The 26,123-nt window shown below is 27.7% G+C and overlaps 2 protein-coding genes across 5 annotated transcripts in view; one reads left to right on the plus strand and one right to left on the minus strand.

The window, feature by feature from the left end:
- Positions 1 to 970: 970 nt before the first annotated feature.
- LOC107439533 (sodium channel and clathrin linker 1) lies at positions 971 to 9,049 on the minus strand. Its single transcript, XM_016052163.4, has 2 exons — positions 8,845 to 9,049; positions 971 to 2,824 (listed from the first exon to the last, which is right to left on the minus strand). The coding sequence occupies exon 2, from the start codon at positions 2,753 to 2,755 to the stop codon at positions 1,112 to 1,114; it is 1,644 nt and encodes a 547-aa protein (XP_015907649.1). The 5' UTR covers positions 2,756 to 2,824; positions 8,845 to 9,049; the 3' UTR covers positions 971 to 1,111.
- A 90-nt stretch (positions 9,050 to 9,139) lies between these two features.
- The window catches only part of LOC107439530 (HEAT repeat-containing protein 5B), a 126,610-nt gene continuing 109,626 nt past the window's right edge, over positions 9,140 to 26,123 (plus strand). For 2 of the 4 annotated variants that reach the window (XM_087167004.1, XM_043052959.3), the window contains exons 1-6: positions 9,140 to 9,449; positions 12,863 to 13,004; positions 15,544 to 15,755; positions 18,585 to 18,693; positions 21,771 to 21,920; positions 23,615 to 23,786. In XM_087167004.1, the coding sequence (XP_087023130.1) occupies positions 12,876 to 13,004; positions 15,544 to 15,755; positions 18,585 to 18,693; positions 21,771 to 21,920; positions 23,615 to 23,786 (772 nt within the window). In that variant the 5' untranslated portion in view covers positions 9,140 to 9,449; positions 12,863 to 12,875. The remainder of the gene's footprint in view (positions 9,450 to 12,862; positions 13,005 to 15,543; positions 15,756 to 18,584; positions 18,694 to 21,770; positions 21,921 to 23,614; positions 23,787 to 26,123) is intronic. The other 2 variants (XM_087167005.1, XM_071182937.2) reach the window with 1 other exon arrangement.

The raw sequence follows: 26,123 nt of genomic DNA on the forward strand, positions 1-26,123 counted from the left end.
AAGAACCTTTTAAGCGCTTAAAAAAAAACATCATAACTAGGCCGGGTTGGAAAGTTTTTGACAATTGGCGGTTTTATCTTGTTTTAACCGTCATGCCAAAAGAAAAAAAAAAAACTTTTGGCATTGTTTTTGACAATTGTGTCAAAAATCATGAAGTTTTGAATCATGTAAAACGAATGGCGTTTTCATACGCTATGGACTGACAATATGTTGAATTATTTGTGAGAACGTTGAATAGAACAATGTAAACTGCGTCTTTTTGCATAATTTGTAGCGAAAATCAACATGGTAAAGGAAAAATCTCATTTTGAAAAAGGGAAAATTAAGCACTTTTTAAAAACATCCAACGAAAAAAGCACCTTTAAAAAACGCTACGCACCTTAAGAGATATTAAGAGGAAACAACAATTACTGTGTTTTTGTGTGAGGTATATTGGGCAAACTATATTTATTAGTTTTAATTGCTGAAAAAACAGCTGAACATACTTATATAATGCTATAGTAAATGCTGAAATATCATGGTTAAATATGCTATAGATTACGCTTAGTTTTGTCCCCATTTTTTAAAAGAAAAAAATACGAAACAAAATTCCCTTTATTTCTCCAGTTTGTAAAGAAAAATCAAAATTCCCTGCATTTTCAGGTGATTTTTAAATTCCCTGTATTTTCCAGGTTTTCTCTGTGGAGTGGCAACCCTGTTTTGATTGGGTGAATCTTCAAAATAAAAACTCATTTTCACTGCATACGAAATCGTTTAAAATAATAAATAAAAATAACTATTCAATTCCTTTCTAAAAAATATTTTTAAAAATATAATATATATAAAATACATAGATCGAAAATATATAAAAAATAAATAAATTATTTAAAAATATATAAAAAATTTTGAATTGAGTTAATTACTTCATTTTCAAAAATAATGAATTAATCAAAAATAAATGAATTATTATCTTAAAATAAATGATATATTTAAAGATTTTAAGCAATATTTCAACTGTTTTCTTGTATGGCAGAAAGTAATTCAGTGTTTTGATATTGAAGTTGAGCTATGGTATCACAGAGTTCTATTATTTTTTGAAGCTCGTTATTTCTTGTGTTAGAGTAATATTTGCTCAAGATCCATTAAATGAATGGTTATTTTGCCTATATGAACTGTTTTGTTGTAAGGCAGCGACTAATTCAGTGTTTTGATATTGAAGTTGAGCTATGGTATCACAGAGTTCTATTACTTTAGATTCAAATTTGGAAATTAACTCCTCTGATTCAGTTTTCCATCTTTTATTGATTTTGAACTGGGATTCTAATAACGTATGCAATTCTTTGCAAACTGTTTTGTAGTGTTGTTCAACTAAATGCAACATTTCATCGAATGATTCTCGTGTGCGATCAGCCTCGCTTTTGACGGCCGTAATTTCTTGCGCTTGCCTAGCTCGTTTGAAAGTCAACTCTTTTTCCAACTCCTGGCATTTTTTCTGGACGCTGCACAGTTCTTCATTTAGTTTCAGTTTGTCAGATAAAAACTGATGGAATTCTTTCGATACATTTACTAATCGTTCTTTTAAAATATTCTTTTCTTCCGCATATCTCTTGGCCTCTTGCTCTTTATTGGATTTCATTTCATCTAAATCAGATTGCAAAGACTTTACTTGAAGCTCACATTCATCTCTTGCTTTTTCAGCTGAAACCAGACGATTGCACAGGTCGTCCAACACCGTACCAGGAAAACTATTTGAAGTTTCTGCACTTAAAAGTTCCAATTTCGATTCAAGTGCTTTTTTTTCTCGCTCTGCTTTCTCAAATAAGCTTTGTTTCACGCCATTTTCGTTATGCAATTCCTCGATTTCTGCCATCAAGGATTTTACACGTTCCGAATTCAGCTCTTGTATTTCATGGATCTTCTGGTTACACCTCAACTCAACTCTCTGCACATCAATTCCACCCGAAGACCTCAACATTTCGATATCTTTGATATACTGTTCCTCTTTATAGGTAATTTCTTTTTTCTGTAAAATAGCCTCCTGGGCAGCAAATAAACTTTCTTTTGCATCTTTTTCCAAAACAGAGAGATCATATTTCAATTTTTTATTTTGTTCTTTTAAATCAGCAGCAACAGATGAAAGCTCATCATTAACAGAATTCACTTTGTCGAGTTCTTTTTCAGTAATTGATAACAAGTTGCTCTTTCCATCTAATGCTTGCTGAAGGGAGCTAAGCTTCTCTTGAAGTTCTACATTCTTTAATGATAACACAGATAACTCAGCCTGGCTAGAAAGGAAGTCCTCTTTTATCTTTTTGAACTCAACTTTCTTCTCTTCTAATTCAAAGGATTTATTTTCAAGCTTTTGCTTTATGTCAGATAAGCTTGACCTGAAATTGGATAATTCGGCAGATAACGTCATCATGCCTTTCTGATACTGTTCTTTGATTTGTCCAATACCTATGGCAAATTCCTTGCCTTCTGTTTCTACTAAACTCCTCCTACCAATCAATTGCTCCTCCAAGTTTTCCAGCTGTTGCATTGCTTCCTGCCACAAGAGTATTGCAGTTTCCTTAGCAGCAATAGCCAATGATAGACGTTCATTATCATTGCCTGATAGATCTCTGCGGAATGTACTTTCTCTTAACTCATTGATCAAGATTTTATTTTTCTGATAAAGACTTAAAATCTTCTCTTTCAGATTGTTTTGTCTAAATGATTCTAACTCTTTTTTTACTACTTCAATAGTATAAAAATATTCTTCAGATACTGGATCCATGGTGCCTCCAGCTTAAACAAAGTAGATGCTTCAATATTTCTCGAGTACAGTCAATCCTCCTTGATATACCTACAATAATTGAATATTTCATTTATGAAGTAAACAATAATAAGCATGCATAATAAGGGCAATAAATAGGGTGTTCAGAGGAGAATTAATTTCAAAATATTGGAAACAAGAGGCGATAGACGAATGGAAGATAAAAGAAAATCGGTATGTCTATTCGAAAGTTGTGAAAATTTTTCCACAGAAATTTTATTTCAAAAGTTGACGATAGATAATGCTGTACACCGCGTATAGTTCTTGAAAAGAGCGTAAAGGCACAAGACTTTAACTAGTGATCTTCCATTATCTGAAACACACAAAGTTTAATTGATTACATGGTTTACACCTCTAAATCAGGTACAACCTTCTCTCGAGTTTCAACGCTAAAGCTAATCACACTAATCACCTATAGCTTGCAGCGCCATCTGTTGGCATCTAAATTCTCAAATTTAAGAATAAAATTAATACAACTTCTATAATTAAACAATCATTTATTTCATTCCTTTGTTTCAAAGGTTTTTAACTTTGAAAAATTTCAGTCCTTCAATGGACACTCTGTAATACCACTCTGTTTATTCAAGGGTAATAATAATAAGTATTAAAGTGATAGAATTCAAGACTAACTTTACTTAAGAAATAAATAAAATAACATCAAAACGATACTTACATAAAACTACACATTTAAAAAAAAAATACATATTTAAAAAAAAAAAAAAATTAAGAGCACAAGCTTTGATTTTGATACATTAATAGTCTTCTAGACACTAGAGCTCAAAACTGGAGGTCAGCTGGAAAAATTAGAGGGACTTTTTATTCCTTGTACATTTATGGTTTTTGCGATACAGAACACAAATCCTCATTTCGGAAATAAAATTTTTTCAGAAAAAAAAAAACTGGAAAAACCTTATTTTCAAGAAAATAACTTTTTTTGGTTTAAAATAGACACTCTTTGATAGCATACATGAAAAAAATCCATACAAAATTTGTACCTATATCAGGGTGGCCACTCAAATCAGGTTCCTATAAAAATTTCCAGGTCAGCATGTTTTTTTCCTCATAAAGTGTAAGTGGGTACAAGAAAAGTTACAATATTATAAAGTATTTTATTTAAAATGTTATTTTTCTAATACATCATCTTGAGCCCTCATGGCTCAGGAGATAACGTGCTCGCCTTCCAATGAGGTGAGCCGGGCTCAAATCCCTGACTTGCACCCACTAAAGTGCAGAGGTAAAATATCCTCAGTGGTAGACAAATCATGGGTTAGAGTCCCCTTGCCATCAGGCTAATCGTGGGAGGTTTTCGTAGTTTCCCTCTAACCTACACAAATGTAGGTTAATTCCATCAAAAAGTATTCCAGGAAGGCAAATTTCTCCCAACACTTGATCCAGGAGTTCCTTTGTCTTCTGGATTGGGTTCAAAATTACAAGGTGACAGAGTGGAACATTAGTAGTCCTAAACCCATAAAACTGGGTCGGCTGTATATAAACTCTGTAAATAAATATTTGTATTTGATATAGCAAGGTACCACACTTAGATCTGAATACATATAGCAGCCCCTTGTATCGAACAAATTTAAGTTGCTATTGGTAGACTTAATATATTAAATGACAGTTAAAAAAAGTGTTTGCCATGCGCCACTTTTTTTGTTACAAATGCTCCCTATGTGCATTTATTATTTTTTAATAAATATGGAATTATTACGAATATTTTATAATATTCAGAAAATTACTTTATTTCATGATTTTTTTTAAAAAATCATTTCAGAAATAAACATTGTAATGTTCAAAATATTTTGTTTTGAGAACTGCATTATTAATATAAATTTTCTTATAATCATTTACAGTTTTAAAATTTCGGAAAAGTGGCTACATGTTTCAAAAAGTGAGAACTGTTATAAATGCTACAATTGACCAGTAGCTAAATTTCTTAATTTTGTCTAATACATATGGCTATCTCTAAGTATAAGCTTAGACTTAAAAATGGTTTCCTAATTTAAGTCTTAATCCGACTTTCTCTTTTTATTTTATTTTGATCATAATCAATAATTGACTTCACACCCTTTTCATATTATCAGGTTAAAGCCTTCAATAATGATGAAATCAGATTTTTTTTTTTAATATTCCATATTGGTACCCTTTCCTGTTTTTAATCATAAAGGGTTCAAAACTTACGAACATTTAAAACAAAGCAGAATACTAAAATCGACCATGTCAACCTTCATCTAACAAAAGGTAGACCTCAAGATAGAATCAAGTTAACGTGTCTTAGTGAATTGGCATTTAATATTTATAGTTAATCCACACACATGCAGAGTTTTGTACGGGAATGATTATGAGTAACAGTCTTTAAATTAGTCCCCACTACTAATAATCTACAACCATAGTTAGATATAGACTAACACAGGAACAATGTGCGCAGAAACATTGGTGGTGATCACTGTTGCCAGGTGCCGATAACCCACAGATGGCGTTGTAAAATCTAAAAATTTAAAAAAAACCCAAACATTTTTAACTTAATGTTGTTTATGTATTAAAAAATAGGGTGACCTGGGGTAATTCCTGATCAAAAAATGCAAACATCTATTTCGTGAAAAAACTATTCAAGATAGAATTTTAATATTTACTGGAAGTTTGAGGCTATATGAGATGAGTCCTATGCTACCGTCTTTTGTTTGAAAATCTAATTAGAATTTAAAGGATTTTAAATTTTTAGTGATCAGGAATTACCCCTTCTCGTGATCATTTCTGGGGTAATTCCTGATCACTTCTGGGGTAATTACTGATCACCAGTTTTTATAGTAAATGGGCTGTTTAAAAATAATTATACAATGGTAATTAACAAATAAGTCATTAAGATCAAACAAAAAAAACCAAAAATATATTTTTAAGCAGCTATTAAAACGTTTTATTTAAAAACAGGAATAAAGATTAACACTTCAGCTCTGGCAGCAGCTCTCACACTGAAATTTTCATTTTCAATCATTAGAAAAAATTTGCTATTTTTGCTTTCTAGAAGCTTAGTATCCTTTTTAGGCTTATAATTTCTCACCATATTTATATTAGGTTAATTTATCAACTTAAAAATTATTCTAACAAAGTACACACATAAAATTAAGATGGAAGAAAGGTAAGACAAGCTAGAAATGGTGCCTATCAGAACACATTTGTCTTGTATACAGTTAAAAACAAATTTTGTGATTGTTAAAGTATATTTTATAGTTGTTTCACTTAATAAATATAAAATGTTATTTAAGAAAAGACAATTAACTACTTATTAGCTATTTTTTATACTATTTATAAGAAGAAATGACAATGATCAAGAATTACCCCAGTGATCAATAATTACCCCATCTGTAGGGGGCAACATTTGATATAGTTTCCTATAATCAATTATAATGTTTACAGTAGATGTGAAACAATTAAACTAAAGCTTACACTATTTTTATACCAAAGAAAAAGAAAGTAACTCAAAATATTTATTATTAAGAGAAGGAGGGGGATCTTTGCAGAAATGTGCACATTTTGAAATCCATCTTTGAAGTGGAAAATACAGAAAGCATTTTGAAAGATACTTATTTTGTTAGATTAAACAAAAAACTATTATTAAGTAAATATAGTTATGCTTTAGTAAAGTGTACAAGCATTCTTATCCATGTCTCAAATTTAAAAAAAATAATTTTTTAAAATATAAAACTAAAGTGATCAGTATTTACCCCAGAAACAGAGTGATCGTGAATTACCCCGGGTCACCCTAGTACAAATGCTAAATAATGTATAGATACTTTTTAACATTTTATTATCAACAAATTAATCTTTTTTACATTTCAATTGTTACATTATCTTTAATTTCTACTAAAATATTTAAGATATTTTTTTCAATCCTTTTTGACTCGCAAATTTTTTCATAAATATTTTATTATCCACAATCTAGTCTTTTTAATTCTAACATTATGTTTAAATTTCTGATAAAATATCCAACAAATTTTTGTCAATACTTTTTGATTTGTACATGTTTTCGCAGTTAAGCATTTTTAACATAGAAGAAGTAAGTACAAAATTTTGACAACCATTAGAAAGTTCATATCGAATGCACACAATAGCATCAGCTGTAGTTATAGACATTTTATTTCTCAATATGTCTTTAAAAATATTTAACATAGAGAAACATCTCTCTACAGCTGCATTTGAAAAAGGAATACTTAATAAAGCTTTTGTATGTACTTCTTTTTTTCTTTATCCTTTGGCATTATTTTTAAACCAGGCACATTAAAAATTTTAAATAATTTGAATTCAAATTCACCAAACATACAGGTTGATCGAGCTAAGTAATAACTTACTACACTCAACAAGAGTTATTAGAGTTAAGTTCAAAAATTAAATCTTAATCTTTTTGTTTTGGTATAACATATTGATTTTCATATTACCATCTCACACATTCAGTTATAAAATTTGATATTAGAATGTAACCAAAATAAAATTAGTAAAATTCACAAATAAGCATAAAACAAACCCCTGAAATACCCACTGAAGATAAAAAATCCCCCTAAATTTGAGGGGGATAACCCCTAACCTGGCAACACTGGTACTGATTCTTCGATTTTGCAGATACTTTTTTAATATTTATTTTAATATATAAAAAAGTACCCGAATGCACAAAGAAGTTTGCAGTGGGTGGATGGATATGAAGCAGATGGTGTTATTATGATTTATGCAAGGTAGAAGAAAGTAAGTATTTAGTTGTATGCATGCTGCACCCACAGAGAAAAGATATAACTGTCACTTTAGTCCAAAGTTTAGCGATCCCATTGTTAGGGGTGAAGCCTGCAACCAGCTGACTTTTTCACAGCTCAACTCAACTATCACTTTCCAAAGGAAAAAGACAATTACAAGTGACTGTAATCTCTTAATGTAATTTCGTTTGGAGCAAAATTACTAATATTACTTAATATGATAATTACTTTACATGAATGTAGTTAATATGTATAACTATTAATATTAATCTGCATGTATATATATTTTTTGTCAAGAATATATAAAAATATTAAATGGTTAACTGATTTTGTATATTTAATAAAATTATTCTAATATCCAGGGGTGATTGTGAGCCCAACTCAACAATATCTGAAAATTTCATAGGTAAAATAATGAATGACACATTTCAAAAAAGTCTTTACAAATTTAAATCATTGATATTTTCAAAACATGAAATTCTAAATAAATTATATGCAGCATAATTTAAATGTATAATTATGTATAAGTTTACTTTTATCTCTAATCAAATTTATTATTCTACCAGAAAAAAATATTGACAAATGAAAGAGATGCCAAGCATAAATTCTAGTTCTAATATTTTTCAATCAAATGTACAAGAATTTTTCCATATAAATGTGATTGAAGATTTCTTGAAACTTCTGGATTTCCGGAAACTCCCCGATTGAGATTAGCGGAAAATCAGGAATTTTTCTGGGGCACAATCATTTCTGATTATCAAAAATATGAGCTTGCAGATACTTTTGGACTGTGTGAGCAGATACTTTGTGTTTTTTTTAATCTCATTATGCCTCAAACACAAGGCAATTATTTTAGTTCTAGTATGGAAATTTTACTGAAACATAAGATCAGCTTCATCATCGAAACACTAAAGCTAACAACACACAAGTGAGAGCAGATTCTGGAAAAATATGAACACAACAAAAGAGAATCGTTCATTAAAATATTGTCGCTAGCGACTGAATCAATTTCATGAAATTTTCTAAATTGAATATAATTAAAAATTTCTTATCTATGGCAAAAATTTACGATTGGGTGCCCCTCTTAATAAGGTGATTTTTTTAATCACAAAAAGGAAATATTCTCTTTGCTTTCAATGACGTTCTTGGTTTATTTATATACATATATTCGTTTATTTGCAAATCGCAAAATGTGAAAGGGGTTCCCGAAAGGTTTGGTGCAAAAAAAAAAAATAGTAATTCTTCAATTCATATTTCTTGAATTTGTGATCGAGGGATTACATTTTATAAAAGTTAGATAAAGCAACATCATACCAATTATATAAATAATTCGAATTATATTGCTCTTAGTTTCACTTCATTGAGGATATCTTTGTTTTTTAAAATGGTTTCCTTTTGAAAACAATAAATTTAGAAGGTATGATCAAAAGAACTTTATTAAAAGTAGATGAAAACAAAAACAAACCACTCAAAACTTAAATTGACGCCAGTTTATTTATGGAAAGCACAACTTTATTATAGCTTTTTACTTACATTTACGAGACTTATTGCTTGAGGCTAAACAAACAGCAGAAGGTCTGTAGGATGATTTAACAACCAAGCTACAAGCATATTAAATTCCTTTCCTCTAAAGTGCTTAACAATTACCCCGAACCAACACAAACCTGCCAATTTTCTTTAGTCTTCTTTGCAATTGTTATCGATGTGGGAGTAGTAATTTATTTCCATAGTTACAAAGTTTGAAAGGTTTTTTGAAGAAGATTTAAGATTAAATTGTTTAATTACTTTGAGAAATAAAACTATAAATATCTATGTTTCAAATAAATAAATCCGTCTGCTCCTTCAAATTGTTAACATTTTCTTTACGTATTTGATGTATCCGGGTCGCGATTTTTATTATTTAGTCAAGTTAAATATTGGTAAGCATATCAACGTATCAGTAAGTTCTTTCTAGTAGAATAGGGGAACTTAGTCATAGCTTTAAGAAGTAGGTTACTAAAAATTTAGTTCCATTGTTGGGTAGTGAATTTCATAAATATTTTTTTAACGCTAGTAGGACTAGCTAACTTTCCGAATGAAGTAGTAAATTTTAAACAGTATCAAAAAGGAAAGGAGAATAAGGTTTTTTATTTTAAATATTGGTTAGAGAGTAAAATTGGGTGTCTCTTGGATTGGCGACAAATTTCGTTAAATAATCCCGCGAACCGCAAATGTTTGAAAACAAAATTACAATTTTTTATGAAAAAATTAATATTAAATGTTTTTATGTGTTTTATTATTATTACGCAAGATTTTCGAAAGTACCGTTCCTTGGGACCCATAACTTTTTAATTTATGTGTTACTTACAATTTTTTGTTGTTTCCTAAACCTGGTCCTAATTAAAAATATTAGTCCCCCCTTTAAAGATTTACATGAGAAGTAAATATTTAATGACTAGAATATTTAGCAATATTACTGATTTAGCAATAATTTGACTGAGAATTAAGATGTTCATATGAGTTGCTTTTTTAAGTTTAAAGCTTGCAATATTTTCCATAGTTAATATGAAATACATTCTTTTTCATATACACACACATATATAATGCTGATTAGATCATTTAAAATAACAGTTCTTCCAAATAGCAGTATAAACAGAGTAAATCTGCAGGACTTTCTCTATAAATCCAAATTTGTTTGTCATTTAAACATAGTTTATTATTGTAAACATTCAACGTCATCTAACATGCATGTATCAAAATTTGAAAATGTAAAATCTATACATAAAAGCTTTATGTTTAAGTTAAATTTTATATGATACTAAAAATGTATAATAAATTCCTTAACATTAAATTAATCTTCTAAATCAGCCTATAATCAAGTAAAAATGTTTTTAAACTTATTCTTCATAATGATCTGTCAATTTGTCTTAATATATTTTTTTGATTAGAAACAAGTTTTGAAATGTTTTAAATAAGTAGTATATCAATAATTGTTCTAATCTGTTTGTTCTTTATTAAAAAAAAAGAAAGAGGAAAAATAATCTTCAGATGTTGTAGTGTTGCCATGTTAGAAACGTGCACAGACAAGTTTTTACATAAAATGCATACATTCATTGTGTAAAATCATTCATATCTATATTGTTTACACAAACATAGTGCATTATAATAGTACTTATACATTAACAGATATATTCATACGTACATATATTTTATACATACAATATAAGTGCATGTATATGTGTGTAATTATTTGTAAGTGTATGTATATGTTACTAAAATGTCCGTACACATTTTTTCATATGGATTAGATAAATAGATGTGAACATAAATTTTTTTGATACATTTATTCGTACATATACTGCATACAAAATGTATTATTATACGAAACATTATACTATTTGTACTATTGATAAATGATTATTCTTTAAAATACTATCTTTACATTAAAGTATAATCATATATTGGTATATAATTATCTTGTTATCGGATATATAGATTAATTGTAATCATAGTTACGTGTAATCATATGTTTTGATTACTAATAATCACGATTACAGTTGTAGTCAAAATTATGATTGTTTTTAATCATGATAACAAGTAATTGAATACTGTAATTGATTATTGTAATCACAATTACTGTTGTACTCCAAATTTGTAATCATGATTACAGGTAATTGATTACTGTAATCTATAATTGCAATATTGATTACAGTTATCAAAATTTGTAATTATGTTTGCAAATAATTTAGTAATGTAATAAAATGGATTATATTTTTTCCCTACTCTGATGTAATCAGACATTCTGATTACTTGTAATTGCAATTGCCTGTAATCATGATTGCTAGTGATTGATTTCATAGAAGTATTTATCATTAATCTATTACAGTTGTAATCGATTACTGTGATCTACATAAAACTGAATTATATGCAGTGTTTTTGTTCTAAACTGATGTTCTAAATTATGGTTTTCTGTCCAATTATGTATTCAACATTCTAAACTTAATCTTTAAACATAGATTTTTTTTTTCTTCAAAAAGGACGATATATAGAAACAGATACAGTCTTTAAAATACTCATTACAGACTAAAAATTTTTCTCATTTCCTTTTAAAACTAAAAGCATAACTAAAAATAAGTTTTGAACTAAAATTTTTTTCTCCACATTCTTTGTTTTAAAATATATTTATTTTAAAGTATTGGATATTTATAATATATGACTGTTGATATATTTTAACAAATATTGAAAAGCTTACAATTGAAGTAAATTTCTCAATAAATCTTATGTGTATGCATATCATACGTAATTTGTTTGTTAGATAAGTAATTTATTATATTTTTATCATATATTTTATTTTCTCTCTCACATATTTAGTTCTCTTACATTAAATTTTGTCCGCAAAAATCAGATTATTGAAATATGTTTCACTTCATATAATTTTATATTAAAATCTATGTATTTAAATTTATAAAACAAGTTGAAATTTTCAAAGAACAGTTTGGTTTGATAATTTAAAAATTTTTTTTTATTAAAAATGATAAAATAAGAAAAACCCACTTGGTGCGTATAAAGTGGCCCCAAATCATAACTGATCCTTTGTTTAAGATTCCAATTTAACTACAGTTTAATTTTAAATATTAATGAAAGCTTTTGGCTTATCTGAAAAAGGAATATTGCTTAACTTAAAATATTATGTGTATTTATATGGTTAATTACCATAGTTTTAGAATATTATGAATATTTATAACTAACAGTAGTTTCATTTTAGTTGGTGTTAAATTAATAATCACAGTCTTTGAGTATTTATAAGCACTGTATTTTCATTTTAGTTAGTGTTAAATTAATAATCACAGTCTTTGAATATTATGAGCATTTATAGGCATTGTAGTTTCATTTTAGTTGGTGTTAAATTAGCAATTATCATTCTTTGAATATTATGAATATTTATAACCATTGTTGTTGGTGTCTGACTAATAATTTTGAAGCTCCAAATTTTGAAACTTACGCTAACTTGCGATAAGGAGACACTTACATACATGAGATTCTTCTTCCAGTGGTCAGGAATTCGCTAATTGATTGTTTTGGTTTGGCGGATTTTCGCTATATTGAATATTTAAAACTGCAATGGAATCCGCTAATATCACGATTCATATTTATGCCGTTCGATTATCAAACATCGGATTTCGTATGTAACTAAGTTAAAAGTTACACAATGCTATTTGTATTCACGTGGTTTAAAATCTTATTCTTTGTATATTATAAATATTTATAGCCATTATAGTGTGTGTCCAACAGATAATTATCACCGTCTTAGAAAATTATGAATATTTTAAACATAAGTTATGAACTATTTCAGCAGATTTAACAAGATGATGGAACTTTCTCACAGTTTGACACTCAATGAAGAGGCTTTGCAACAAATTCAAGAGCCGAAAAGGCCAGTTTTTATTTTTGAGTGGCTCAGGTTCTTGGATAAAGTTCTTATTGCAGCTCAAAAAGTAAGTACTTGTGTCCATTAATGTTGTGTAAACTCAATGCAGTTGTGATTGTATTTCAGGGGTGTCCCGGAATTCCGGTCTTTTTGTATTATCTTTCTGGGTGAAAAAATTAGGAGCACAGGGCATATGATTTTTTTGGGAATACCGTGGAATTCCGCGTTTCTCAAGACCGTCCGTTCTCAGACTTTCTCTAATCAAAAACTTGTAATCCGACAAATTATTCCCTTAACTCCTCAATCTAAAATCCAAATTTTGATACTTATGCTAACTTGCGATAAGGAGACACTTACATACATGAGATTCTTCTTCCAGTGGAAAGGAATCCGTTAATTGATTGTTTTGGTTTGGCTGACTTTCGCCATATTGAATATTTAAAACTGCAATGGAATCCGCTAATATCACGATTCATATTTATGCGGTTTGATTATCAAACATCGGATTTCGTATGTAACTAAGTTAAAAGTTACACAATGCTATTCGTATTCACGTGGTTTAAAAATTGTACATCACGATTCGTATTCACGCAATTTTAAAACAATACAGTCACACGGTTTTCAAATCCAATTTTGTGATTCATGTTCACGTGATTTTGAAAATCCAACATCGCGATTCCTGTAAGAACTAAGATTAGTTACTATAACGATTCATTATTAGTAGGTTATTTAAATATAAATCTTATTGAGAAACCTTATGTTAAGTATAAAACATGTATGACAAATAAATTGATATTGATTTTTTGCACATGAAATTTTCAGGGTTTTTCACTCTGTAACACAACCACCCCTGCTTAATGGTATAACTTTAGGCAAGAAGTTTCTTCGAATTTCAACTTTTTTGAATGACAATATTAAGTAATTAATAAGTTAAATTGTCAAAAATTTCAGTTCATAACCAAAAAGTCAAAAATTTCTGTACCTAATTGTGGAGCTACACTTGTAAGTAAATGAAATATTTGTCCAATATTCAGCCTGTTGGACGAATAAATACTACTTGCTGAATATGATTGTCACAAGAGTCAGATTATGTGCGAAGATTTTCTGAACTGCCCAAAAGCTTTTATAAATCTGAAACTAAAAAGATAATCTTCGCAAATATTTCGCTGAATAAGGTAGTTTCAAAAAATTATCTTATCTAACTGGAATCTAATAAGAAAAAAAATTTTTTAAAAATATTTTACATATATTATATATATATTTTAAAAACATTTTCAAGATTTTATATTTTAAAATCTTGGTATTTGGCAAATATTTAATTGAAGAATATTTATTATGTATTTTATATATATCATTTTATTGAATAGATATTTTATAGAATATATATTTTCTTTAAAAATATTTTCCAAGATTTTATTTCTTAAAATCTTTGATTTTAGACTATGCCAGATCTTATTTCATTTTTCAAAAACATTATTGTATGAAATTCTATTAATGTAAATTTTTAACACTATAAGCTTTTATTGTAAATTTCTAACAAAATAATTGTCATGACTACTTTTTTAGTCAATTTTTAACAAAATGACTAAAAAAGTAGCCATGGCAAGTATTTAGCTGAAGAAGGTAGTTTCAAAAAATTATTTTTAATTAACTGGTATGTAATGAGAAAAAATTTTTTTTTGGAATTCTTTTACGCATATTATAGTACGCATATTACGCATATTTTTTAATATTTTCAAGATTTTATTTCTTAAAATCTTTGTATTTGGCAAATATTTAAGCTGAGGAATATATATATATATATATATATATATATATATATATATATATATATATATATATATATATATATATATATATATATATATATATATATATATATTTTCTTTAAAAATATTTTCCCAGATTTTATTACTTAAAATCTTGTATTTGGTTTTAGACTATGCCAGGCAGGGTTCCCACAGGTCTAGGAGAACAGGGAAAACCTGGAATTGTCAGGGAATTTTATTTTAACTCCAAAAATCAGGGAATGTTGCAATTTTTTTACAAAAACCTGGAAAATAATACCTGGAAAATAACCAGTCTTAAAATTGTCTGTAACAGTAATTAGTTATTGAGATTCAAATTAAATAATTCTAACATCTATTACAATTATTTGTTACAAAAATTTCACATTTTACTCAAACTGAAATGTTCCCTTCCTCATTTAATAATATCTTTTTACACAGAAAATTTAATATTTCATGTTGCAAATAAAGGAATAAAATTTTTTCGGATGAAAACAGGGTCTCAATTTTTGTTGAAATTTATCTGGTATACCTGGAAAAGTCGGGAATTTTTTTTTCTTAAATTGAGCGGGAACCCTGCCATATCTTATTTTTTTAAAAGCATTATTGTAAAAAATTCTAGTAAAGTAAATTTTTAACAAAAGAAACTTTTTTCTGTCTATTTTTTATCAATTGGAAAAATTTAAACTTTCTGCTGTATTAAGTTCGATTAAATTTGTGGTATTCTTAAATATTAGATAAATGTCATTTTCAATTTCTTCCGATGCCCTGGAAGAAATAGGTTGTCCAATCCTAATATATCTCTCTCCTCTGCATTAGTCGGATATCAAAGGGTGCCAAAAGAAGCTGGTGGAGCAGTTGATGAAACAGGTCAATGAATCTCCTGGTCCACCCTCGCGAAAATTAATTGGCCGCTGTCTAGCCACCCTCTTCAATGTGGGGGATGCTTCTTTGCTCTTTGATACAATCAACAAGTGTAATGACATTGCAAAGAACAAGGACGATTCTCCAAGCTTCATTCAAACAAAGCTGTAAGTCTCTTCTTTTTTTTATTTATTTAAGTAAACTGAAATATTTACATAGCCAGGCGTCTGTTTAGAGGAAATTTGGGTCCGTTAACGAACCCTGCACAAAATATCTTTTCATTAAAACGGGCCCTTCACAAAATATTTTAACTTAAAAACGGACCCACAAAATGATTATCTTTCAGAAAATGATTTATCTTTTAATCGGACCCTTCCCAAATTTGTTTATCTTCATTATTGTTTTGTTAATCGAATAAACCCTTCCCAGGGCAGAAAAAAAGAAAGACGATGTAAACGAATTAAGTTTTGTCTTCAGACGTTTTTTCCATTATTCGTTCAAAATGAATATTCTGCATTCAGCAGAATAGGCTAAGTATCAAAATATATGTATGTTGCATCTCTAATTTAGTAGCAGCAATTGCTGTTTATTTTTGAAAATGTAAATTTTTTGTATTATAATTTTACAGTATTGAGCATAATCTTGTATCTATTCACAATTTAAAAATTCATTGAAAAAGTTTTTTGCAATAACAGGACCCTATTTGCACAAATTCACAAAACAGGACCCTGGTTCAACGAATATGACTTAACGTTTATTTTATATTCACAAATTATGATTAATTTTTTCACAATTTTACCAAAGCACGACCTTTCAGAAAATGTCTGGACAGACCCCTGATAGTTGCCAACTCTACTGGATGATCCAGTAGACTACTGAATTTTGCCAGTTTCTCCTGTTCTACTGGTTTAATTAAAATTCTCCTGTTTTTTGAAAATTTCTTAAAATTTAGTAAGTTTCATAAAAAAAACAACCTATTGAAATAGAATTTTTGTACAGATTATTGCTAGAATATTTACATTAGTATTACTAATACATAATGAAGTGAATCTCACTTATGGAAATCGGTTTAAAACTTTTTTTGTTTTTGTTTTAAAATGTTCAATTTATTATTATTTAGAACACTAGTTTTAAATTAATTAAAAACATCTTTTGACTATCTCTGAGGAATTAAATGACAATAATATTCGAAATTATGAGTATAAGCGTAATATATAACATTTCAAGTATGTTTAATGTCAATCATAACTGAAAAATAGTGCAGTTTTTCTACTTTGGTGACTGTAAAAATCGCTGAAATTCCCTCTGTATGAAAAATTTAGTACATTATGCAACAATTGTCAGGAAATTTATATAATTTTGTAAAATCTACTGGATTTTTCATATTCATGTTGGCAGCTATGTATTTATTATTATTTTTTACCTCTTCATTATTTTTATTATTATTATTTATAATTATTATTTCTTTCCTCTTTAAGGGGTAAAAAATAATAATTGGGGACTGCTGGGCGGGCAAAAATTATGATTTTTATTTCGAAAAGTCAAAATCTAATTTATTTGATTTAAATGGGATTTATTTTTTAAAATTTAAGTCAGATTTATTTTTATATGTGCTGGCCACTTCATCTAACTAAAATGCTTAAAATATTATTTAATTACAAATTTATCACTGAATAAATAAAATCAGGATTTTTTTTGTTCCAGCTAAATATTCTAAAATTTTAAAGAAGTAGCTATTTGTTGGTTAGATATCCAATGAAGAATAAATTAATTTAGATCAAAATACATTGATGATTAATTATGCTGTATTTGCTGTATTGTAAAGATGCGTATTTGCTGGCCACTTCATCTAACTAAAATGCTTAAAATATTATTTAATTACAAATTTATCACTGAATAAATAAAATCAGGATTTTTTTTGTTCCAGCTAAATATTCTAAAATTTTAAAGAAGTAGCTATTTGTTGGTTAGATATCCAATGAAGAATAAATTAATTTAGATCAAAATACATTGATGAAAATAAATATTCCAAGTTATTGGTATGCACTAACTATGTATTTTATAATTTAATGAGTCTTAAAAAGTTTTGAGAGTATTTGTATTTAAATGAACACAAAAGTTAATGGATATAAGTGAAATATGTTTGAAATCTAATTATTTGACATACAGAAAAATTATAACTTAAAAGTTTTATTATTGGTATGCACTAACTATATTTAAGTTATTGAGTTTTAATAATTTTTAAAAGTACTTTCATTTAAATAAACATGAAAGTTAATGGATATAAGTGAAACATGTTTGAAATCTAATTATTTGACCTATAGCTAATGGAAACTTATAACTTTAAAGTTTTATGCCACTTTTTATCTATATTTAGTTTCTTTAGTTATTGTTCTATTTTGAACATCAAATAACAATTAATAAGCATTTTTCTTTCATTATTTCTCTAGATAAAGCACCTGTTATCAATAAAATCAGATTTAAAAAAAGATTTCAACCTTCAAATAGGCTTATAAATTATATTGTGTAAAAAAATTTTTGAAATTAAATTTTTTAAAAAATCAATTGATTTTTATCAATTATTTTTTTAAAGAGAAATCAAGGGATTTAAATAATGCCAATTCTATTAATACTATAGATATTATACTCTTTGTAAAGAAAATCGGTGCCTCTAGGTAACAAGATTTCCTCACTCTCTCCACTTTTCCCCTCTCCAATTCCATGGTTTCGGCAAATCTTGTTCTTTCACTCAAGCAAGTATATCCCAGCCTCTTACTGAAAATTACTACAATAGAGAAAAAGAAATTGGCTGAAAACCATGGTAACTTATAGGGGAAAAGTATGGAAATTATGTGAACTTAAGTTACAAAATCTATTAACAAAGAGTATAAAGCTGAAAATAGAGTATAAACCTCTATATATCTTACCTTTGAGCTGTAATTAAAAGACATTTAATTAAAGGATTAATTTTGTAATTAAAGGACATTTAATTACAGAGCTGCCATCACTTGCTTGGGAACAATGTATCAGCAATTGGGAAGGATGACTGGACGTTCCTATGAAGAAACTGTGCATATTCTTTTGAAATCATTAAAGAATGCTGATGTATGTATTTTCCTCTCTCTCTCATGTCATTCTTAATTCAGTTTTGAGATTTTCACTGCATGGAATATATAGAAATGTATTATTTCTGAAAAGCTTCCTCTTTAAATATTTGTACAATACTAAAAGTTTTCTGAAGCTAAGGAAGTTTTACCATTTACAGATAGTATAACTTTAATACAGTAAAAGAGCTATGAATCACTATAAACCGTCGCCAATAGCCCATTGTGCAGCTCTAGTGTGATCTAAATAAACTAAACAAGAACAAAACTTTTGTTAAATCTTGTTCATCAGATGTTTACATACATGGGGTTTTATCGTCAATTTGCAAAAGTCTTCCTATTTGATTATTTTGGTTTGATGAATTTTCGCTATTTTGAATATTTGGAACTGTGCAGGAATCTTCTTAAGATCGCAATTCATATTTTTTTGATAGCAAACATTGTCTTTTCATATTTATCTGATTTGAAAGTGCAATTACTATTTCTGTGATTTAAAAATCCGACATCGTGATTTGTATTCATGCCTTTATCAAATTAATATCGCGATTCATCCCATGCGTTTTTAAAAACTAATATCACAATTAGTATTCAAGCGAGTTTAAAATCCAATGTCGTGATTCACAGTTGCACGTTTTTAAAAGTAAATATCGCTATCCTTGTGAGCACTAGGTTTTTCTCTTAAATTAGTTACTTTAAAGGTGTGTTATTCTTAATTAGTAGGTAATTTAATTATCAATTGTAGTTCAAAAAATTATATTAATTATGTATGATACACAAATTCATGTACCTATTGATATCAAGTTTTTTCATACAAAACTTTCTGTGTTTTTCACTTTGTGTCACAATTATCCCTGAATTTTGGACCCACCCCCCTTCTGTCAGCAAAACACGAACCCCTTTATGAGAAAAAAACCCTCTTCCTTTGAAGTTCTACACTGGGTTTTGTATAAACTTAAGACTTTTGTTAAGGAAACTAATTCAATTAAAATCTGTAACTTTGCACAAAACTAAATTAATGTTTCATATAATTGTATAAAATTTTGAGTAGAATATTTTTTAGGATTTTTTTTGTTCTCTTTTTTATGTTCAACACTTTTTAAATTCTTTCTTTACCCCCCCCCCCCCAATTCAACATTTCTTCCAAATTTAAAATGTTTCTACAAGTTAACATTTTTATGTTGCTTTTTATTAAAGTTTTAAAAATAGCAAAAGTTTCATGCCTACTCTCTCTTTACCCCCATCAGCAAAAATAAGCAAACCATCTCCGTCTGATTAGTTGCTTAAGTAATATTTAAACGACCCCTTCGTTCAGGATGGTGAATGTATGACACGTGACAGTTATTTGGTGGCACATCAGAAGTTAACATTTTAAGCATATAAAGTTTATTTTATTCCCAATCATTTTTTGAAAAGATTTAAAAAAAAAACACTCCTAAAAAAGGGATTTTGAGTGCCATTATGTCACTTAGGATGTATGGGTGATTCTTTTTAAACATGACAATTCGGACCAAAAAATTTCTTCAAATTTAAAGTCTTCAAAATAATCTAAAATTTTTTTTTGTATACTTCTTTAGTTACACTTATTAATATGTTACAGACAGCAGTGTAGTTTATTAGCATTTGCTCGAGAAAAAAATTAAAATAGAAATTCATCAAATCTTGCATGCCAGAAAAATCACATATTAGCTTAAAAGTTTAAAAAGCAGTCATTTTAAGTTAATAGTAAGTAACTCAACTTAAGCTTTTATGTTAGATGGACCATAAATTGCTTAATTTAATTCTTTTTATCCACTGTAAAAAGAATTAAAAAAATTTTGTTGCTGATTTGTATAGAATAAAATTGTGTATAATAATCAATCATTAAATAAATAAATAACTTTGATTACATCCAAGCATATTACAATCTTGCATAAACTTGATATTAGGTTAATATTTGCTTCCCTCCTTACTGTACTAGCAGTTAAATTTCTGGTAACTCTTCAATGTCCTGGCATTCATAAGCCAGGAAAATGACAGCCAGGATAATGACAAATTCGCCATTTTATAGCATATAACTTTGATTTAATATTTTGGCCTAAGACGTTTTTATTCTGCAGAAAATAACAGGATTTCTTGAAATAACTCAGATAAATCTATGTAGTTTATGTTATTAATGATTTCAAGAAGCCAGGAAAATGACAACACAAAAACCTACTCACCTTGAAAAATTTTTTGAAATAGATTTTGGACCAAAAAATTGGTCCTTTTTTCATGCAACAAGACATGTTCATATAGGAGGGTATCTAATCAATCTATTAATATAAGATATTGATTGCTGGCTCTATATATTTTGGTAATAAACCACTAAATAAAAGTAGCCAAGAAAATGACAGATTTTCTTGGGACAAACAAATTATTGACAGAAATTTTTTTTTTAAACGACGTTTTTGTAAATAAATTCTGCGTATATAAATTCTGCGCATAAATTCTGCGTTTTTGTAAATATAACTCTGCGTATATTCTAGAAATGTTTACACCGGGTGAGATAAAAAAAATTAAATACTGAAAAATTTATAGGAAGTTTTGAATCTAGTTGTTATTGGAAACATTGTTTGGGACGTGCCAGAAACATGAAATTTTAAAGTTCAATTAAATTTTTTAACTCTAGAAAACAGTCAATGCTAGTGCAAAGTCGTTTTAAAATGCTAACAGCAATGTTATTTAATTTATTAATTTTTTAAAAAAATTCTTCCTCTCCATGTAATGCAAATGCTGATTAGCTCCATTAAAAAAAGTCCTCCACGAAGGCAAATTTCTCCCAGTACTCAATTCAGGAGTTCCCTTGTCTTCTGGGTGGGGTTCAAAATTACAGGGCTACGGAGTTGATTATTAGTAGTCCTAAACCCATAAAATTGGATCAGCTGTTTGACTACAGTTATAAAATTATAAAATAACTCAATAGGATATATAGTTACACTCTATAATTCTCTAGTTTAAAATGAAATTACTACGGTCTCAAAGATTATTTTTTTAAAGAAGAAAATAAATCATAAATTAAGTGGCACATAATAAAGAAATATCAATGAATTTTCTTTTTAGTCTCAAACAAGATGTGAGATAATGATAAGCATGGAAAAAGTTGTGTCAGGTCTGGGTAATGCTGCCACTTCTGTTCATAAAGATATTTTTAAAGCTCTGAAACATTGCTTGACTGACAGAGTGATGACTGTGCGTTGTGCTGCTGCCAAGGTATGTCCTTATCGTATTTGTTCATTCATTTAATCATTGTAATTATTTTTTTAATTACAGTCATATAGTGAATGAAATGTTCATTCCAGTGCCTTGCTACACACGCATAATATTATTTTTTGTAGTTATAGTGAACCAAAAGAGGTGAAGAAATTGGATATTATAAACTTTTTTCTGTCTGCGATTGATTCTTCTTCTTCATTTTTTAGTAATTTTGAAATTTCTACATAAAATACATATACCGATTTTCGAAACCATCTATTTGCTTGGAATGTAGCTATAAGCATTTTTTTTTCTTGTTTGCTTCTTCTATCTCAGTATTCCATACCTTAATAAAAGCCACCCCTAAATTTTTTGTACGCAAGACGAAGAGTCTTAAATAATAAAAGTTAGCACATTTTTTGTTGATACATATTGTTTTATAACAATTTTTGTATTTCTTTTTATGGGTCATTTATTTGAATAATGCGTCGTAAAAGGGAGCAGTATGAAAAAATGAGTTAAAATTGTTTACAGTATGGATATAGTGAACTGCAATTTCGGACCCTTGAAGGTTTACTCTAGCGGAGTTTGACAGTATTTGTAATTATTTTTTATTATTAAACTAATTGAATACCTGTTTTTTTGTTCAGAGTGAAACAAAAAGAATCAATAAATTATTACTTCAAAATCTTACACAAAAACTGAAACACAAGAGACACAAATAATTTCAACGCATCCCTTCTCAGTGGTGTTAGATTAAGCTTAGTCATACATCTCATCAAAACAAAGATGAAATGTCTTGTACTGCATGTTATGTATTAGAATAAGCTATAATTTAAATAAAATAAAATTTAGGCTCCTGTTTACAAAAATCAGAGAAATTTTATAAAATTGGTCTTAGAAAAGTCAGAAATTTTCGAGCAATCTCGGACATAGCAGAATTTTTCAGTTTTGTTTTATCGCATTCTTACTCTGCTGGAAGCAAACAAAACATTGCTGTGTTTGGAAATTTGCCAAAATTTGTTTTGGAGTTTTGCTGTTGGATTGTGGGACTGCACACTTTGTGTGATATACTTGTGTGCGTGAGTTGTGCATATATGATGGTTACTGAATTTACATAGAAAGAAAAGAATAAACAACTAAACTAGCGTTTTGAAATTATCACTTTGTGTTGTTCCTTGTTTTAAAAACCATCCTACAAAGACTGATATTTAAATTTTTTTCATTTGCCCGAGATAGATCAGAATAGTAGACTGATGGTAAATTAAATAATTTTTACGCATAAAAAAATTTAAAAATTCATCCCAAATTTTGTGTATTATGTTTTGCTTTAGTTCCTTTGTATTTATTAATAATGAAATAAAAGAATATGTTGATTTTTTTCTTTTTTTCTTCTTCAAAAAACTTGGTATGGAAGAGCTGATTCTTTCTACAAATTAAATAAGTTACATAAATAAATTTATTATATAAATAAATAAAATTTTCTTTGACAGTTGATACTAACTATAGACTTCAACTATAGACTAACTTTTTAGATAAATATGAAAAAATTTTCCTGCAGTTTTTCTCACTTTGGTAAGTTGCCAAATTTCCATTTCAAAAACTGTAAAAAAAATTTTTTTTGAAGAATAAATTTTAAAACATTTAGTTTAACAAAATAAAATGAAACAAAACTATTCCTATAACTGTTATTAACTGTTTCTTAATTGCAGTGCCTGCAAGAGATGATCAAACATTCTCAGTTTCTGTATACCTCTGATTTGGAGACTGTTGCATCTCTCTGCTTCCGATCATTTGAAGGTTCTAACTATGAAGTGCGCTGTGCTGTCTCTGAACTCTTAGGAGTAGTCATGGCAACCACACAGCAGGCCTCTCATCCCACTGGTAACATTCATTACATTCAACGTGCAGTCCGCTCTAAAATATTATATAAGCACCTACAACAACAAATTCCCTGACCCAGAAAAAATCTTACATTTATATATAACAGACGTGCAAATATTGTATATATATATATATATATATATATATATATATATATATATATATATATATATATATATATATATATATATATATATATATATGTATGTATATGTATGTATATGTATATATATATATATATATATATATATATATATATATATATATATATATATGTATGTATATGTATATATATGTATGTATATGTATATATATGTATATATATGTATGTATATGTATATATATGTATGTATATGTATATATATGTATATATATGTATGTATATGTATATATATGTATGTATATGTATATATATGTATATATATGTATATATATGTATATATATGTATGTATATGTATATATATGTATGTATATGTATATATATGTATGTATATATATGTATATATATGTATGTATATATATGTATGTATATGTATGTATATATATGTATGTATATGTATGTATGTATATGTATATATATATGTATGTATATGTATATATATGTATATATATATATGTATGTATATGTATGTATATGTATATATATATATATATATATATATATATATATATATATATATATATATATATATATATATATATATATATATATATATATTACAGCCATGGAAATATTATACATCAGTTATTTCACTAGACTTTGAAAACAACAAATTCTTAGGATCCAGAATGGATTTTTGGGAACAATTGAATGTTCCCGGATGAAGAAAGGAATTTTCGGGTACTTTTTTACTTAAAACAGGTTCTATTTTGAAATAATATAAATCTCTACTCTCTTAAAGTTAAGTTTAATTTTGAAAGCATTAATCTGCTCAATAGAGAAATAGTCTTAGAGTTACTTGTTTTTTGGGTCCCCTCTTTATGATTTTCGCATATTTGACACGCTATAGCACATAAGCAGAATTACTGCTTCTAACAAGGTGTTAGTTTGTGATATTCTTATTTTTGAAGACTAAGAAGAAGGAATGTTTATTAGAAATTTTTTTTCACAAAATTTGGAAAAAAATTAGTATTTGAAAATTTTTTTTTATTTGAAATGAAAGTTAAAAAAAAGTTTGTCTAAGAAAATAAAAACAATTGGAAACAATTTCCTATCAGTGCTTCAGAGGTCATGCTTTTAACTACCGAAGAAAAACACAAAATATTCTTAAATATTGTTTTACACAAAATTTTATGAATTGAATTGAATTAGTTTTGTTTTATGTGAAGTTTTGTATTTAATGATAAAATTAGATTACTACAGTTGATATCGAAGTTAAAGCCAAAGGCAAGAGGGGTATTCCTTACAGAAACACAGAAGGGGTGAGCAATTTGCTTATTTTTGGTGAAAAAGGAGAAGTTCAAAATAACTAATAAGTACTTGCATAATATTTTAACAGCCCTTTATTTATTTTGATGTTTCTCTAGTTATTGATACATCTTGTACACATAATGAATGAGTCATTAGAAATCATTTTTTAGACTGAAATTTTTTTTTAAAATTATTTTTTTGTAGACAGTCAAATTATGCTCTTTTTTAAAGCCATACTAACTTAAAAAGAATTTAAAAAATATTTTTCTTTAAATTAAAAAATGAAAAAAAACTTTCAACTTTTAGATTTCTAGAAAAAAAATTCATTTGACCCAAAAATATATAAAATATTTATCAATATTCAAGTGTTAGTATGAATTTAAGCAACATTCTATACTCAAACTAATGAATTAGTTTTAGTTTAATGAAGTTTATTACAAGTGGAGATATCTTGTAAAATGGAGTAAATATAAGTTATTAGTGAGAATCTTGAGCACGCCTATCAGATCTAAAGATCGCTATCTAAATCTAAAGATCGCTGGTTAAATCAAGTGGTTATGTTTTACGTCCGTTTATTAAGGGTCCTCTTCCCTTTTGATCAAGCTCCAGTGTTCAAGATGGGGTTGAAAAGTCTAAATATGCTTTTAAATCTCTTTGTTTGATTTTTACAAACTATTGTGCATGTTTCCTCTATTCGACATGCATGTGCGAAAAGTATTCTCTCGATACATGCAGAATACATGTAAAACACATATCAGTCACCCAATCAGAATTTTAAATATAAAGCTTGTGGTATTTTAGATTCTTTTTGACAAAGCTTTATCAATACAGTGAGGTAAATAGCCATTTTGAAAGGTGGTTAAATTTTTGTTTTTAGCTTTCTGAAAGATATTTTTGTTTTTGAGTAATTAACATCATCATCCAA

This window comes from Parasteatoda tepidariorum, chromosome 7 (genome assembly GCF_982258835.1).
Source record: "Parasteatoda tepidariorum strain Cologne lab strain chromosome 7, Ptep-v5.0, whole genome shotgun sequence".
NCBI lineage: Eukaryota > Metazoa > Arthropoda > Arachnida > Araneae > Theridiidae > Parasteatoda > Parasteatoda tepidariorum.

Excerpts from the sequence above, each read along its gene's own strand:
- LOC107439533 (XM_016052163.4), bottom strand. The coding sequence starts at position 2,755 with ATGGATCCAGTATCTGAAGAATATTTTTATACTATTGAAGTAGTAAAA.